This window comes from Chrysochloris asiatica, unplaced genomic scaffold, assembly GCF_000296735.1.
Source record: "Chrysochloris asiatica unplaced genomic scaffold, ChrAsi1.0 scaffold00280, whole genome shotgun sequence".
Taxonomy (NCBI): domain Eukaryota; kingdom Metazoa; phylum Chordata; class Mammalia; order Afrosoricida; family Chrysochloridae; genus Chrysochloris; species Chrysochloris asiatica.
The window spans coordinates 446,580-462,502 of record NW_006408798.1 but is presented as its reverse complement, the minus strand read 5'-3'; the positions used below and the strand labels follow the sequence as shown (position 1 = coordinate 462,502).

The 15,923-nt window shown below is 39.2% G+C and overlaps 1 protein-coding gene across 1 annotated transcript in view; it reads right to left on the bottom strand.

Moving 5' to 3' along the window:
* Positions 1-8,367, bottom strand: part of LOC102816061 (chromosome unknown open reading frame, human C5orf46) — an 11,882-nt gene extending 3,515 nt beyond the window's left edge. The window contains exons 1-2 of the mRNA XM_006874494.1: positions 8,298-8,367; positions 1,504-1,660 (exon numbers count right to left, since the gene is read on the bottom strand). Of these exons, the coding sequence (XP_006874556.1) occupies positions 1,504-1,660; positions 8,298-8,367 (227 nt within the window). The remainder of the gene's footprint in view (positions 1-1,503; positions 1,661-8,297) is intronic.
* Positions 8,368-15,923: the final 7,556 nt, after the last annotated feature.

The following is a 15,923-nucleotide window of genomic DNA, read 5'->3' as shown; positions in this document are numbered from 1 at the left end:
GAAATTTCCCACCTCTGAAGATTCTGGATGCTGTTCAGGATTCTACCTATAGTCTTATGTAATGCAGAGGCTCCACAGGAAGACTCCTTCACTGGGCACATTGTATGCCCATTTTAGGTATTCCAATCAGTTGTAGGAAGAAGACGGACTTACAAGGGGATGTGTGCTTTTTATAATTTCCTCATTGGATTCTGAAGCAGGTAGGTAACGAACATATTTAGTTACACTTTGCTTAATAAATAGGCTAGGAGGCTATGAAACAGTTAATTAGCAGAGACAGAAATGGGGAGGTTGAAAGCACCTAGCAATTCACAAAAGACAACACGATCCTGGAAAACTGAAATTAGGGAGACTGATGTAGGGAGAGTGAAGATTAGAGTAAAATACATGTGAAAAAATCAGAGCTTTAAATGTTGAAGTTAGACATATTAAGAATGGTGCTCAGGACCTTGGGAAAAGGTTGAAAATTTTGGAAAAATACTTAACAGAGGAACCTTCTACTTAGACAATCCCTTATGATAAAATAAAAAAACAACACAACAGCACCAACAAAAGAAACATTCAGCTAGTGAAATTCTTCAGCTTGTCATTGAGGAGACATATTTGCTGGATCTCCTAATCCTCTTGAGCTGCTGAAGATAGATAATGAAGATGGATCTATCACACACACCATTAATGGTGTGGTGCTGTAGGATCATCATTAGACTGCAATCCACAAGGTAGGTAGTTCAAACCCACCAGGTGCTCCTTTGAAACACTATACAGGGTCACTATGAATCGGAACCAACTCTACGGCACTTAACAACAACAAACTAATGAATATGTCACTATCCAACATGTTCACTAGGGAGCACAATGACTCCATACAATCAGCACTGGACTACAAACTACAAGACAGTAGTTTGAACTCATCAGCCACTCCTTGGGAGAAAGATGAGGATTTCTGCTCCCGAAAAGTTTAAAGTCTTGGAAACCCTGCACAGGGTCACTAAGAGTGGGAACCAGCACTTAACAACAAAACAACTGTCATTGTATCTGTGGAGAGGACATGGGTAATTCACAGTCTTTTTTTTTTTTTTTTTTTTTAACTTTACAGATGGGCAAGTGGAGGTATTCAGGAAGAAAGAAACTTGCCCAAGACAACTCAGTAAAATAGCACCTGTGTCATAAACCAGAACAAGACTAAGTACCTTGCCCTGAGTTAATCAGCTAGTAAATATCAGCGTCAACATTGAAATACAATTATCTGCTCTTCCTTAGTCCTACTTGGTCTTCAGATAAAGTATGCTGTGTGGAGCTATTTGATAGAAATATGTTTATCTTGAAAGCATTCAGAGTAACTCATTTAAGAAAAAAATACATCTGAAGATAGGGCCACAATTTTCAATTAAAAACAATACATTGGCATATATATGTGACAAATTTTGCTTTTAATTCACTTAATGTAATGCAGTCATTGCCTATAGCCAACTGGACAATATCAAGGCCTGTCTTAGTGATTACGTGCCCCTAGACATGGATCGGAGAATGAATTCAAATGCATTCTCTATGATCTCTGTACCCAGGTTGTGCAGAAATTTTGGGAAATCATCTGCGCTTTTGTCTGAGTCATCTGGTTTATCATTGGGTTCACCATCTGGTTTGGCATCTGGTTTGTCATCTGAAAAACAGAATTGAGGCTTAGAGATGGTACTTAGCAAAAATAAAGCAAGGACTCTTATTTTAGGTTATTCCTATAGCCCATTGTTCCCCCCAATCACTAATTATGCAATTTCATGTTGTTATATTTATTGAAAATTTAACACCTTGTAACTGACATCTTTACATATATTATTCCAACAAAAAGACAGACACCTTGAAATTTAGGTTAGACATAGGCTCCATTTGTGGATAAAACAACTGACACTGCCCAGATTTAAGCAGATAATAAATACGAGTGCTGACATCGAAAAACAAATCCCTATTTGTCTCTAATTAAAATCTGTATTTCTAATCACTCTGTGATGAATTGCATAATCTCTGAAAGAAAAGTGATCTATCCACAAATCTTCTGTAATAATGAAAATAGTATAATATTAATGATTACAGGGAAAAATCCTCTCGTTTTTGTGTCATGTAATGGTGTAGCATTGTAGGATAAGCACTGGAATGCTGACTACAAGGTTGATAATTTAAACCCATCAGCTGCTACAGTTGCTATGAATTAGAACAGACTAGATGTCACTTAACAACAACAATAAATTTGCAAATAATGATTTTACAATTACTGTGTAATTTTACTTCTAAATGGTATTATGGGATATGCATTTTCAGTTCACTAGACTAAGAAATTGAAAAGATTGCATGACTTGTAGAAGACCTTACAAATAACAAGAGAAGACGGGACCATAACTGTAGATGCTTCATATTAGACACATAATCAAATGGTCTTCGGACTGAGAGCCAAAAATTCATGAAAAATTAGATTAGTGATATCTCTGAGGAGTTTAACATTTTTTCTCTACTGTTGTTAAGATGATTCAGACTCATAACAATACTATGGGGCAGAACAGACTTGCTCCATAGTTTGCGAGGTTGTAACTTTCTACGGGAGCAGAAAACCTCATCTTTCTCCTGCAGAGCAGGTGGTGGGTTTAAATGGCCCGATGCTTACCCACTGTGCCACCAGGACTCCTTCACTTTTGCTTAGTGGTCTTAATTCTTTAGAAAATGAGAAAAAAATATATAAATGGGGCAGATAGCAGCAACATATGGACTCCCACAAGATACAGAACGAGTAGGACTATCCTGTTTTGTTTTTTTTAAAGAGCTCAATAAATAATTAATAAATTAATAAAGCCAAGAGTTGTCTCCTGCAATTCTACAACTCTGACCTTGCTTTTACAGTAGGGATTCTGATAGCTAACTCACCTTATCTATGGCAACACATAGTTATTAAGACCCCGTCTAGCTAAGGGCTCTCTTAGCTCAGTCTCTTTCTATTAGTTTTCATCCTCCACAACTTTTGCACCCTCCATAAATCCTTGCAAATAAATACCTAATCAATGTACTTTGGGATAGACTCATCTTATTTTAATATTGTTGCACCCTTACTAGTAGAGTTGCCAGATTTGTTAAATAAAAATACTTTCAGAGTCCTCAGTTATTTTTAAATTTTACATGTAGAAACAGATAATACTTTTATTATAAGTATGCCCATATAACATTTGGGACATACATATACTAAAAGATTATCAGTTTACATGGGGATGTTGTATTTTATTTGTCAACCCTACTACAAGCCTTGACTCATGAATTCTCTACATCTAGACAACTACCCAGAGACTTTGAATGAGGGAAATGTATTTGCTTCTTATGTGGAGACTGTCAGATTAAATTAGGAGCCTATATTACATCCTATAGAAATTGTTAGTAAAAGAAGGCATTCAATTCTTCAAACATTTATTCTACCACAAGCAAAGATCTATTAGAAGTACCAGTGTGGATCCTGTAACTAAATTAAATATATTTTAATCACCAAGTAATTATGCATTCAGTTGTTGTTTCTTTCATTCAATAAGTATCATTATTATTTTTTTAGCCTACTATCTACTCCCGTAAAGATTTACACCCTCGGAAACCCTGTATAGGGTCGCTATGGGTCGGACCCGACTCGATGGCACTTAACAACAACAACAACAATTATGTCCAGGAGTCCTGTTGTGGCTCTGTGGTTTATAATGTGCTGGACTGCAAAGTCTGTTTGAATCTCAAAGTCAGCAGTTCAGGCTCACCAGCTGCTCCTCAGAAACCCTATACTGAGTGGCTATGGGTTATTTCTGACTCAAAGGCACTTAACAACAACAACAATTATGTACAGGGGAGCAGTGTGGCTCCATGCAATAAGCACTGGATTGTGAACCACAGGGTCTGCAGTTTGAGCCTGCCAGCTGCTCCATGGGAGAAATAAGAAAATTTCTGATCCCATGAAGACTTAAAGAGTCAGAAACCCTACACAGGGTCTCTATGAGTCAGAATCGACTTGATGACACGTAACAACAGCATTATGTACAAGGGGCCCTGTAGTGGGTTATGAGTTGGGCTATTAACAGCAATGAAAGCAGATTATGTTCACCAGTTGCTCCACGGGAGAAAAAAGATGAGGCTTTCTGCTTTCTTAAAGATATGTAGCCTTGGAAACCTCATACAGGGTCTCTATGAGTTGGAACTGACTCAAAAACACACAACCACTATCTCCACTACTATTATATATATCTGAATCTCTGTCTGTAGCAAACATTCAAGCGCTGGTAGTAAACATTCAAGCGCTTGACCAAAAGGATGAAATCCACTCAGAGGTTCCTTGGAAGAAAGATCTGGAGATCTTCTTCCGAAAGATCACAAACACTGAAAACCCTGTGAAGCACAGCTGTACTCTGATACACACGAGGTCTCCATGAATCAGAAATGAATTGATCATGACAGCTAGTTAATACGTGGAGTCCTGGTGTGCTGCTGTGGGGTAGTGTGCTGGACTGCAAAGTTGTCTGAACCAGGTTGGTAATTCAAGCTCACCAGCTGTTCCTTGGAAACCCTGTACAGGGTCTCTGTGGGTCGGAACCCACTCCACAACACTTAACAACAGCAGTTATAATACATGGAGTCCTCTTGTGATGCTATGGGCTAATGTGCTGGACTACAAAGTCCATTTAAATCTCAGGGTCAGCAGTTCAAGCTTACCAGCTGCTCCTGGGAAACCCTGTAAGGGTCACTATGAGTCAGAATCAAATCAACGGCACTTAACAATGACAACAACAAGTTATTATGTGTAAGGTTTCCTGATGGCACTGTAGGGAAAGTACTGGATTCCTAAGCACAGGTTGTCAGTTCAAACCCATAAGCTGCTCTTCAGGAGAAAGCTGAGGCTTTCTGCTCCCATGAAGATTTACAGCCTCGGAATCTCTATATGGGGTCACTATGAGTAGCAGTGAGTTTGGTTTTGGTTTTGGTTTTGGGTTATTATGTATGCCCAGAACCCATCTGTCAGTTGATTGTGTTGTGGTGACTTGCATGTTGCTGTGAAGTTATACCACCCGTATTTCAAATACCAGCAGGGCCACCTGTAGTTAATAGCATTCAGTGGAGTCTCCCGGCTAAGACAGACTAGGAAGAAAGGTCTGGCCATCTACTTCTCTAAAAATTAGCCAATGAAAATTCTATGTATCACAATAGAATGTTGTCCCATATAGTGCTGAAAGATGAACCCCTCTGTTGAAAATACACTCAAAATACACAGTGGCTACAACAATGGACTGGAGCAGACCAATGCTTGTGAAGATGGCATAGGACCAGGCAACATTTCCTTCTGTTGAACATGAGATCATTATGAGTCAGAGGCAACTCACTGGCAACTAACAACAAAGTATGTGCATTGTATATACTAAAAAATCCTCCAATCAAACTCACTACCTTTGAGTTGATTTTAGACTCATAGCGACTGTGTTTAGTGTTTCTAAGGCTGTAAATGTTTATGGAACACAAAGTTTCATTTTTCTCCCATGGTGGGGCTGATGGATTTAAACGCTGACTTTCTGGTTAGCAATCCAGTGCTTACCCCATAGTACCACTAAAAGTCCTTAGCATATGTTAAGAGGTAAGGTTTGTTGTTGTTGTTATTAAGTGCTGTCGAGTCGTTTCCGACCCATAGCGACCCTGTGTAAGGTCTCCAAGGAGCAGCTGGTGAGCTTGAACCACCGACCTTGCAGTTCAAACTGACTTTACAGTCTGGCGCATTAACCCACAGCACCACACCAGGACAAATAGTGCAAGACCCGCGCATAAAGTGCAGGACAATTTGAGAGCGCAAAATAATTGATTTGTTTTTAACCACAGCTAAGGGGAGGGAAGGAAACTCATATTTGTGATGTGTCTGTTGTGCTTTCATAACATACCTTAATCCTCATTCAGTTAAGTGATGCTATTACAATTTCACAGAAGAGAAAACAGACGCTTCAAGAAATTAAATGACTCACCTAAAATCACACATCTAGCACGTAGCTAAGTCAGGGTTTGAACCATACTTTGCTGTTCTTTTTTCTGATTCCGCAGAGCATATCGTTTATATTATAAGTTGTCACCACTAAGCAATTATTCTTTGAAAACATTTGCCAGCTGCAAATCTGTAACTCTTTACATGAAAGATGAGTTCTTTTGTCCTGTGCTCTCATCTGCCTACTTGTATAATTAATCAGTATTCTGGTAGCATAGTGGTTACGAATCGGGCTGCGAACCTTAAGGTCAGCGGTTCGAAACTACCAGCCGTTCTGCAGGAGAAAGATGAGGCTTTCTACTCCTGTAAAGATTTACACCCTCAGAAATCCTGTACAGGGTCGCTATGGGTCGGAACCGACTTTACGGTACTTAACAACAACACCTTTTTTTATTTTTATATCACACTAAATGCCAGCCTTTCAATATGTCAGCAGCCCAGTGTGCAGTTTGTGGAGATTCAGCTCTGTCACTAATTTGCAGTGTAATATGGGCCATTGATTTCCTCTCACTTTTGTGCTGTCGGATAATCATCAGACAATACAGTGGGTCACATACTTTGGAGTTCTGCAGATCTGAGTTTGTTTCCCGTCTTTAACAAAACTTAGTGGAATAAACTTGCACACAACACTTAATCACTTTATACCTCAGCTTCATTGTTTTGTTTTCAGGATTAAAAACAGTACATATGGCAATTAGCATAGTACCAGAAATCAGGTACGTCCACAATAAATGTTTACTCTGTTATCATTATTATTGTAAATAATTTAAGTAGCAAGATGATATGTAATTCTCTTTCTCTTTTAGCATTTTAGGAGTTGATAAAAAAATAAAAAATTACTGTGATCTAGTTGGAAATCTGATATCCTGGAAACAAAATATCAATATAAACATATCAAAATTATCTTTTCAGATATAACATGGGATTATCTTTGTTTGCTTTAACTTCTACCTGGTTGCATTTCTTTGTCAATGTGATTAGAACATTCTGAATTAGTATTGCTTTCCATAGTTTACAAAATGATTGCAAATGCATGCTCATTTTACTTGATGAGACAAGTAGTTAATATCCCATTTAGCAGAAGAAGAAACTGAAGTTAAAAGCAGTAAGCTGATTAAGCCTCAACTTCAGAATTCATGTGATACAGAGTTGGGACTGGAACCTAAGTTTTGAGGAAATAGATCCTGTGTGCTGTACTGGTGGGCAGTGGGTGGCTAAGGTATGAACACTGCCATGTGACATTTAGAACTATTCAAAGGACTTCATTACTAAACGCTGTATTTCCATTGTCTGCTTACCTGACATATCACTCTGAATGGAGACAAGTCAAGACACATAGTCTTCAGCAGACAAGTAGGGATAGAAAGAGAAAAAGAAAGACAGAGAGAATTCCATATGTTGCCTTGTAATTCTTTATGTGCTTAAAACATATCTGAAATAAATGACTGACTAGTTATGATGGACAAAATCTAGGTTTGCCATTTCAAATGGCAAGAGATGTTAAAGAAAGTCTCCATCTGCAAGCTCAGTTTATTAACCTATAAAAGGGAAATGATAAGATTGCACATAAGCTTATTCATCTATAAAAGGGAAATAATAAACTGTGCATGTTTACTTAATCTGATTATTATGAGAACTGGAAGAGATGATTCATGATAACAAAAACAGTTCATATTTATTGGCTATTAACTATGACCCAGGTATTGCTTCTATTTGTTTTGTCTCTTATGTAATGTTTATGATTTATTTTTTTTGTTTTTTGAGAAAGTCACTATTAATATTCTCTTTTTAAATATGAGACACAGCAAATTAACTTATCTCCAGTCACATTTTCAGTTATTGGTGGAGCCAGATTTAGGAGTCTTAGCCCAGAACACATTTTCGTAAGCCTTTGAATATTATTAGTTACAATAATAAAAAACACAAAAGCAAAACATACAAACATAACAACTATTCAATTCTCAAGGGAATTATAACCTGTCACTATATCATATGCATATATATTTAAAAATTATTCCAAATTCCAAATGTTCATTGACACTAGAGGTAGCAAGTGAAGCACATTTAACTAAATCCTACATTCACTGTGTTAGAAGACACCTCAGAGATCAAGCATAAGGTAGGCCTCTTGTCTCCTATGTCCCAGTTCAGCACTCTTTTCATGGTGCCTGGGGTCCCCCCACCTTTTCCCTCTTGTTCTGATTCTGTTCAGCATACTTCCTCCAATCATGGCCTGCATAATGCATGAGTTGTGAGCAGAGACACTTACCCGCTTGGCAGGTCAGGATTAAGACAAGCAGGCCCAGGACAATTGTCAGCCTAAATACTGAGACAGCCATTCTTGCAGCACTGGGTATCGGGGCAGATAAATTGCTTAGATTCATCTGAAGCCTTGTTCCATTTATAAGACCTTAATAGGTGACATCAGCTGCTATGGAATTTAGGTTGTTGTGAAAGATGCCTGCGTTGCTTATTGTTCCATCTGTACTAATGAGCCCTGCCCGATCTTTTAAACCAAACGTTTTTCCTGTAGAGAAAGAAAAACCCTCTTGGTTTTTATAATGTGCATTTATAAACAGTGCTGGAATAACTTTTTCGGGGGAATTTCAATGCTAGTGCAAATAACTGCAGAAGCATTGGGCAGAATTGCTATTGAGCTACAAGGAACAAGAAACATATCTGATTGGTGAGGTGTGCCTGCTTATAGTTTGCAAAATGAGCTTGCATACTTCCTTACTCCCCTTCCTGTGCTCTGTTTTTTATACCCATATTCGGAGCGAATCACAATGCCCACAGGGCACCATCTTCTGCCCGTGCTAGTTCTTCTTCCCAGGATACTCTCCCCACCCTCTGCCCTTGCAGCATTGCTGCTCATTCTTCATGTTAAGGTTCAAACGTGAAAGCTTCATGACAACCTTTCCACCATGTTCCAGACTGAGTATACTGCTCCATAAGCTGTGATATGGAAACTAGACTCACTGTATGTTATTGTTAAGTGTGGCTCTGAATAGGGTTTCTGAGGAATGGCTGGTAGGTTTCAACTGCCAATCTTTGGTTAGTAGTCCAGTGTTTATCCTACAGTGTCACACCAGGACTCTGACACACTGTATAAGAATTATTTTCAAAATTCTCTTCTTCTTCAGCCTGCGGACTTTTTAAGGGAAACTCGGGATCTTCAAGTACCTTAATATGGTGGTGATGATGTGCCGTGGAGTCGGTTCTGATTCGTAGTGACCCTGTACAGGGTTTCTGAAGCTGTAAATCTTTATGGGATCCGAAAGGCTCATCTTTCTCTCGTGGAACAACTGGTAGTTTTGAACTGCTGACATTGAGGTTAGCAGCCCGATTCGTAACCACTATGCTACCAGAGCTCCTACCTTAATATAATGCTTAGTATTTGTTGTGAATTGAATTGTGTCACTGAAAATGTGTTGGAAATCTAACCTCCATACCATGGATGTAATTCTGCTCAGAAATAAGTTTTCTGTGTTATTAGACCATGCCCAACAGTAGGATGGGTTCTATTTGCAATTGCTTCTAAGTTATAAAAAGAACAAATTTGAGACAGAGACACACAGGGGAAGGCAGATTCTATGTAAGGATCACCTACAAACCAAGGGACATCCAGGGCTACCCACTGACAAAAATGGAATTCAAACATCCACCCCGATTTGAACTTTTAGCTTCCATAATTGTGAAAAGATAAATTTCTGTTCTTTAAAACCACCTTGTGATAACAGCACCTGGAAACAAGCAGCTTTGACTTTACTTCTGGAAGTTTGATCTGGTGATAGGAGAAACTTCTGATGTGCTCCAGTTGGTTCCTGTTGAAATTTTTCCACTGAAAATCTGTATACTCTTAGATGACAAGGCTATTTTTCACAGACTTGAATACAGATAACTTGAGGCACATAGCAAATATAAAATATTTTTTAAATGATGATTTAATTAAATAATTTGTACTCAATAAAAAGGAATGTTGATCTTGAGATGCTGCTATGTATTTCAGTAGCAAACACTCCAGGGGATAGATTTTGTCTTAAATGCCGAAGATCCTGGTTATCCTAAGGAATGCTATAAATTCAGTTAATTGAATTGAGAGCTTGGGGAACACCAAACTTATAGACTGACCAAAACTTACGGATTATGAATTTCAGAAGACCCTTTTATAAGTAACAAACCTGATGGATCTGGAAAAGATACAGCCTTTTCCAGTACACAGAGCCAAGATTTAGACATGACCGTATTATTTCCCATTTAGTACATTTTTAAAAAAAAAGCTTTTATTATGAATTCAATGAAGATCATTAATAGGGCAGATCATCAGTTTTACATTCAACAGATGCATTCAATGCTTACAATCATCTCCATGCTCCATCAGTTAACAGTATTTACCTCTATTACTTCCCTCCCCCCTTTTGAGGTATACATTTTTGTTGTTGTTGTTGTTAAGTGCCGTCGAGTCGGTTCCGACCCATAGCGACCCTGTACACATACCACATTGAAAATAAACATTTGCATTTAGTACTTTTTTACAAATCATCAGATTGCTTATTAAAAGTGTTCAGGCAGCTAAGCTTGGGCTCTTTGAAGATTGGATCCTCTAGGTCTTGACAACCGATTTTCTCAAAGGGAACATGATCTTGTCTCTCTTATAGAAAGAGTTTTGATCTAGAGATAATAGTCCACATTAGGATGCTTTCAGTGAGTTAAATTTAATGCATCAGGGTCACTGTTCATGATAGAGCTTTGATTTGTGCTTGGCTAAGGAGCTGGATGCCTCTGTAGGCCATTCTTTGGGTCTTGGCATGTGGCTACATTTGTCTGAGGAAGGATAGCAGTACCTTTTACTTTGTTTAAGCTTTGAATTCACAGGACCTATGGATTACATCTCAATGTAAAGAAAACAAAAATTCTCACCACTGGACCAATAAACAACATTCTTATCAATGGAGAAAATATTAAAGTTGTCAAGTACCTCATTCTTCTTGGATCAACTATCAACACTCATGGAAGCAGCAGTAAAGAAATCAAATGACATATTGCATTAGGCAAATGTGCGGCACAAGACCTTTTTAAAGTGTTAAAGAGCAAAGATGTCAGCTTGAGGACTAAGGTGCACCTGACCCAAGCCATGATGTTTTCAGTAACCTCATATGGATGCGAAAGCTGGACAGTGAATAAGGAATACCATAGAAGAATTGATGCTTTTGAGTTATGGTGTTAGAGGAGAATACTGAAAGTGCCATGGGCTGCCAAAAGAACCAATAGATCTGTTTTGGAAGCAGTGCAATCAGAGTGCTCCTTGGAGGCCAAGATGGCCAAACTTTGTTTCTCATACTTTGGACATATTGTCAGGTGGGACCAGCCACTGGAGAAGGATATCATGTTTGGTAAGGTGGTGGGTCAGAGATGGATTGGTCAAGTGACAGCATCAAGGGACTCACGCATGGCAACAGTTGTGAGGTTGAACCAGGATCGGGCAGTGTTTCGTTCTGCTGTGCATAAGGTCCCTATGAGTTGGTACCGACTGGATGACACCCAGTAACAATAATCTGCTCAGAAGAGTGTGTATTTTTCTAATTCACCAAAAGAGCACTGTAGAGGCAGGCAAAGGCTCTAGTGACTGCCACCTGGGAGGGAGGTCTGCTGACTATTCTAGCATATCAGTTGGATGAGCTGTGCAGACAAGATCAGCGGCTTTCTGAGGTCTGGTATCAAGGAAATAGTGCTGCCTTAGTGTCCAGTTTGCTGGTTTCTAGTCGTGCCAGTACATTAACTCATTGTGGGACCCCGGATCAGTGCCCTCCAGGACGTGACTCTCAATTTCCTCACCTTGGGTGCTCTTTACTCTTTTCTTCTATTGTTTTATTCCTCTTCACTTTCAGGTTTCAGCTAGAATCTCTCTCTCTCTCTTTTTTTTTTTTTAGTGAAAACTTCTGTGACCCTCTAATTCCATACAGATAACAGTATTATCATCTTTAATAACACTGCACTCTTCCTTCTTAGCATTTAAAAGTTAATTTTTTATTTGCTTATTTACTGCATGTCTTCTCAAGACATGTTAAAGTCCAAGAGGGAAGGGCTGTGGCTTGTTTTGTTCACTGCAGTAGCTCCAGTTGCTAGGGTAGCAGCTTACACATAGAATAGACCCAACATATATGAATTAAATAAATTAAGGAATGAATAATTTTTAAACCAGAAGCCTGGACTCCTGCAATAGTTGTGCTATTAATTATCTGTGCAAATTCTGGCAAATGAATGATACCACTCGAGTCTCAAATTTCTTCATCTGTAAAATTGGGACCTAATATAGCGTAGTGGTTATGAATTTGTCTGTGAACTGCAAGGTCAGCAGTTCGAAAATACCAGCTGTTCCGAGGGAGAAAGATGAGGCTTTCTGCTCCCATAAAGATTTACAGCCTTGGAAACCCTGTACAGGGTCGCTATGAGTCGGAACCGACTTCATGGCACATAACAACAACAACAACAACATAATTTCTGGCCAATTTATCTGCACATTTTTAAGTAAAATGAAAGAACAAAGATGAAATGCCTGAAAAACTAAAAACTATAAAGAATCTTTATTACGTCCCACATTAATAGCAGCTAAGAAGCTATGACTTACTCTCCAATGGCATAGGCAAATGAATTTGACTTTAGTTAGAGAAGGAACTGAGATTATAACAGAGGGATCACACCTAAACTGAGAAGAGAATAGTAAGTTCCTTCTTTTTAAGATAAGATTCTAGCTTGGCAAAATGGTACAGGAATGAAAAGAATAAGACATGCTCTCATTCTAATGGACAGTTCCATGTACAATTGAAAATCTTTAAAATGCTTCATCAGGGTGGGAAGTTTGGTTTGACAATCTCATTTTGGAATTTCAACATATGTGACTGGCACATATGTTTCAAACCACTGACCTTTCAGTTAGCAGCCAAGCACTTTAGTCAATATGGCACCAGAAACCAAACCCACTGCCCTCAAGCCAATTCTGATTTATATTGACCTTATGGAGCAGACTGTCTCATCTTTCCCCGGTGAAAGTGCTGGTGGCTTTAAACCATGAACCTTGTGATTAGCAGCCCAATGCCTAACCCACAGTACCACCAGGCTCCTTGATGCACCGCCCGGGCTATGTTTACTTACCATGAGCTTTGAGGTCAGACAAGGCTGGGTGCAAGTTTCAGATTTGCCACTTATAAGCTATGTAACTTCATGATGTTGAAAATATTTCTTAATTTCTTTGTACCTTAGATCCATTTCTATAACTGATACTTCTTATGGTGGTTATAAGAACTGAATGAGGAAATACATACAAATAGCACAGAGCTTTACACACACTATGTGATAAATGTTGTGAAGTGCCATCGAGTCGGTTTCGACCCATAGTGACCCTGTATAGGGTTTCCAAGGAGCAGCTGGTGAGCTTGAACTGCAGACCTTGAAGTTCAAACTGACTTTGCAGTCTGGCACATTGACCCACAGCGCCACACCAGGATATGGTGAATACATGATAATATTTTAGTTGTTATTCTATTCTGCTTTACCTCAAATTGTTCCAGAAGAGGGAGTGACAGTCATACAAGCCACATCAAACCTCAAAGCAAACCCTTTGTTGTCGAGTGGATTCCAACTCATGACAACCTCAAGTGTTCAGAATATAACCGCTCAATTGGTTATTTAAGGCTGTAACCTTTTGGAAGTAGACCGCAAGTGCACCTCTCTTTCAAGGCTGGGTGGTTCAAAATCTTAACCATTTGGCTAGTGGTCAAGTGCTTAACTGTTTGAGCCACCCAGGGACTCCACCAGAAGCATAAGGGCAATAATGATAATGATAATAATAATTTGTTGTATAACAGTGCAGTAGAGTTGGTTCTGACCCATAGCGACCCTGCAGAGGGTTTCTAAGGAGCAGCTGTTGAGCTTGAACTGCCGACCTTGCAGTCCAAACCGACTTTGAAGTCCAACGCACTAACCCACAGTGATACACCAGAACTCCAATAGTAACATGTTGTTAATAAGAAGCAGATGCTACCTACTCTGCTCAGATGCCAAAGTAGATGCAACATAACAACTAATATGTTAGGAAGTTGCCATTATTATCTTCATTGTATAAATAAAGAAATTCCATCTTGGAGAAGTGAAGTAATTGTCACAGGGCTACAAATGTGTACAAGCTAGATAGAGCAAGCAAGTAAACAGAAGGACGCATGACTCCAAAGTCTGTACTCTTCACTGTCCTTCAGGTTCATGACAAAAAGCCTGGGCCTAGCAAAAAACGCAACCGTCATCAGCCTACTTTTCCACAGATACATTTGTGTTTGCTTTGTTTTTCCCAGTAGCATTTTTTTTTTCCTGTTTGTTGTTGCTGTTGTTAAGTGCTGTCAAGTCAGTTCTGCTTCATAACAATCCTGTATAGTTTCCAAGGAGTGGCTGGTGACTTTGAACTGCTGACCTTGCAGTTCAAACCAAACTTGAAGTTGAGTGCTTATCTTATGGTGCCACACCAGGACTTCTGCTTTTAGATTTCAATTATTTTTTATTGTGATAAAAATAGTCGTCTCAACATTCTTCACATATGCAATTTAACCTGGGAATTTCAGGCCAGGTCTCCTCATTCATCTCTGCCGTCACTCACTTTATAGGAAATACCAGTTGCATCCTCCTCAGAAAGTGATCTGGAGATAGTAAGTTGCAAGATAAAATGCAAGAAGCCAGGCTATATTTACATATTTTATTACTATATTTTTATGCCAAATATTGCATGGAGCATACTTAAACTACAAAAAAATAAAAGATATTCATTGTTTATCTAAAACTTAAATCTAACTGGAACATCTGTTTTTTTGTTTACTGAATATTATAACCTTGCAAAAGAGGTCCCCATGACAGTTTCCTTACACAGAACTTCAGTTAAAGAGGGTAGCAGTTTAGGAGATCACCTCAAGAATTAGAGTAGGATGTAAGAAGCTCAAATCACCTATAAAAACAGCAAGTTATTGAAGGTGTCTAGGTCCACATTAGAAAGAAAAGCCTGATTATATATTTCTGAAAATCAGCCAATGAAAATCATACAGACCCTGGGAGCCATCAAGGCAAGTGGTCAGGTTCCATCAGGGCAAACCCCCTTCTAAGATTAAGACTCAAAGGGAATACATGAGCAGGCATGTGGTCTTGCTGCTGACCATGTTGGTCACCGAGATGGGAAGTGGGGAAAAACAGCAATGAAGATGTGAGCTAAGTCTGACCACATTCAATAGACCCCTGTCAACCCGGGTTGAGACCTGGTTGGCCAGCAACATGGCAAGATCTGGGGACTCCTGGGTCTGGAGACAGTGACATGGTCACAGAGGACTAGAGTGGAGATTGAAGCATCCATCTGATATGAAGAGAGGGAAGATGCACAAGATCACCCGTATTTGCAGGTAGTTAACTACTTGTCCTGGCTTCAATGGCTGGATGATCAGAACTCAATTAGAAGAAGAAAGAAGAGGAACAAAAGAGTGATCTGCTACAATTTGATGAACTTGACTTATGCTTGTGGATGTAGTTGCTCAAAGGAGAGAACAAATCTTTACAGTGAGGATCATTCCCACTCCCTCGGTACACAGCATCGACAGGGATGGACAATTTAGACATTGGCTACCTAAAATGGGGGTGGGGTGGGGCTACAAAGGCATGAAGTGACTGGCTTACAAGCTTTCAAGGGGAAGTCTAGTTCCAGAGGGTGTGGGGGAAGGTAGAATCTCCACTGAGTGGTTTCCAATGTGTTTGGATGGGGCTGATGAAAGGAGATGAGGAGAAGACTCTTGTGATTCAATAGTGAATAGCTGCTATCAGGACTGACTGTGAGTGTTGGAAATGTAAAGGTAGACAAGGATCTCACAGT